Source organism: Oryzias melastigma, linkage group LG16 (assembly GCF_002922805.2).
Source record: "Oryzias melastigma strain HK-1 linkage group LG16, ASM292280v2, whole genome shotgun sequence".
Classification (NCBI taxonomy): Eukaryota; Metazoa; Chordata; class Actinopteri; order Beloniformes; family Adrianichthyidae; genus Oryzias; species Oryzias melastigma.
The window spans coordinates 59,003-60,861 of NC_050527.1; the positions used below are offsets into that span (position 1 = coordinate 59,003).

At 34.4% G+C, this 1,859-nt stretch overlaps 1 protein-coding gene across 1 annotated transcript in view; it reads right to left on the bottom strand.

Annotated features, from left to right (window-relative positions):
• capn7 (calpain 7) overlaps window positions 1–1,846 on the bottom strand; it is a 13,515-nt gene extending 11,669 nt beyond the window's left edge. Inside the window, exons 1-2 of the mRNA XM_024267409.2 lie at window positions 1,194–1,846; window positions 901–1,009 (exon numbers count right to left, since the gene is read on the bottom strand). Coding sequence (XP_024123177.1) covers window positions 901–1,009; window positions 1,194–1,295 — 211 coding nt within the window. The 5' untranslated portion in view covers window positions 1,296–1,846. The remainder of the gene's footprint in view (window positions 1–900; window positions 1,010–1,193) is intronic.
• Between the last annotated feature and the right edge of the window lie 13 nt (window positions 1,847–1,859).

The window sequence follows — 1,859 nt, forward strand, 5'->3', positions numbered from 1 at the left end:
AAAAAAAAATATATATATATATATATATATATATATATTTAAGGTTTAATTTTACTCTTTGAGTACAAATCATAAAGACCCACTGAGATTAAAATCCTGTTTTTTGGTGTTTTTAACGTGTTCTTGAGGCCTTTTCCTTTTCCTGCATAAACTATATTCAAAAAAATGACAGAGATTTTTAAATTTTGGCTAAAAACAGCATCATTATATTAAAAGACCACTGGGAAAACTTTTACATTGAATCAAAAGATGATCAGAGGTGGTCTTCAAAGCAAAACATCTGAAAAGTGCGCAGCTTTCAATGTCTTCTGTGCTGTAAACTAAACAAAAAGGACGTGAAGATACACTTTTATTAAAGGGAATGACCCTTGAACACATCACAGCTCTGACTAATCACCATCCATTGTTGTTGACAAACCAGGATACTTCAGAGGTGTGCAGTCCAACCACACACCCAACCACCGACTAAAAGTAAAAGAAGATTTATCTAGTTCCAACAAACAATACTAAAAAAGCTGTATACAAATATTTAAGAAAGATAAAGTAAAACCGAAAGATTCAAAGAAATGAAGCCATTAGACTTATTAGAAGGTATAAAACAGCAATCTTAGGGTGAGAAACTCTACATCTTTAGCAGAGGAATTTGACTCTGTTCACACCCGAATGAATCAGTCTACATCTGCCGATCAATTATTAAATTCACTGATGATTTGAGTAATGTGGAGCTGATCACAACAATGATCAGCACCAGAGGCCCCCTCAAATCTTGGTTACATTCAACCACTCATCCTATATTTATCCTTATTTTGTAAAAAATCTTCCTATTATTTTAGTACTCCACTAACAAAAAAAATGTTTACTGTAGCAGATTCTCATACGAGTCTTGTCAAATGAGCATACCTGCATTATGGAGGGCCTGAACCCGATCCAGGTATTCATTCACTTTATCCTGGATTCCCTCTAGTTTGGATCCTGCCATCCCAGCATAAATGAGAGCCTGAGCTGCTTCCTGTAACACACAAGATCCAAAAAAATTAACAAATCAAATCTGATCTTTGACACACACTACAATAAACTCTTTTTGTGTGATTTGAGTCACATTGGAGACATATAACTTTAGCTTAAACTAGCTAAATGCTAACTTCAATTTAGAAATAAAGTAATACTTTCATTTGAAACGGTTTTCTACTTACTTTATAATAAAACACAGCATCGTTGTATTTGGCGTGTTGGTCATACGTTACAGCTGCTTTGGCGAATTTTACAGCATCCTGCTCCAGCTGAGTGCAGTCCATGATGACCGAAACTTGTTGACAGAAAGACCAGCCTAATAACAAACTAGCTAACAGCTAGCTATCATAAATTATCAAAATAACACAAGGTCTGTGTTTTACAAGCTAAACGACTCATGTCCTCCACTCGGACAGAACATAATAAAGGTAATTTGAGGAACGTCCTCAATCCAGAAGGACAAAATGTTTGGTTAAAAGTTCTGGTTTTCCTTGAAAAGAGCATTGATCGACAACACAACCATCTTCCGGGGTAACTCGCGCAAGCGCAGAAGAGCGCAACTCTCAGTTGCGTTCAAGTACTATCGGAACAAAATCTTTATTTTTTAATATTTTTTATTTGTAAATTGCTCAAAAATAACATACTGTTGCTGTATTAAGATAGAAAAGCATTATTCAGGTTCAGCTAACTCGTGTTTTTGTAATCTATTTATAGATTAGGAGCTTTGATTAGAGTAAATGCAGGTTTTGCTTCATGTAAATATAAAAGTGGAACGTTTCCATTCTTTTCATCAAATATCGGTTAAAACAACAACAATAACAACAACAACAGCAATAATAATAATAAAG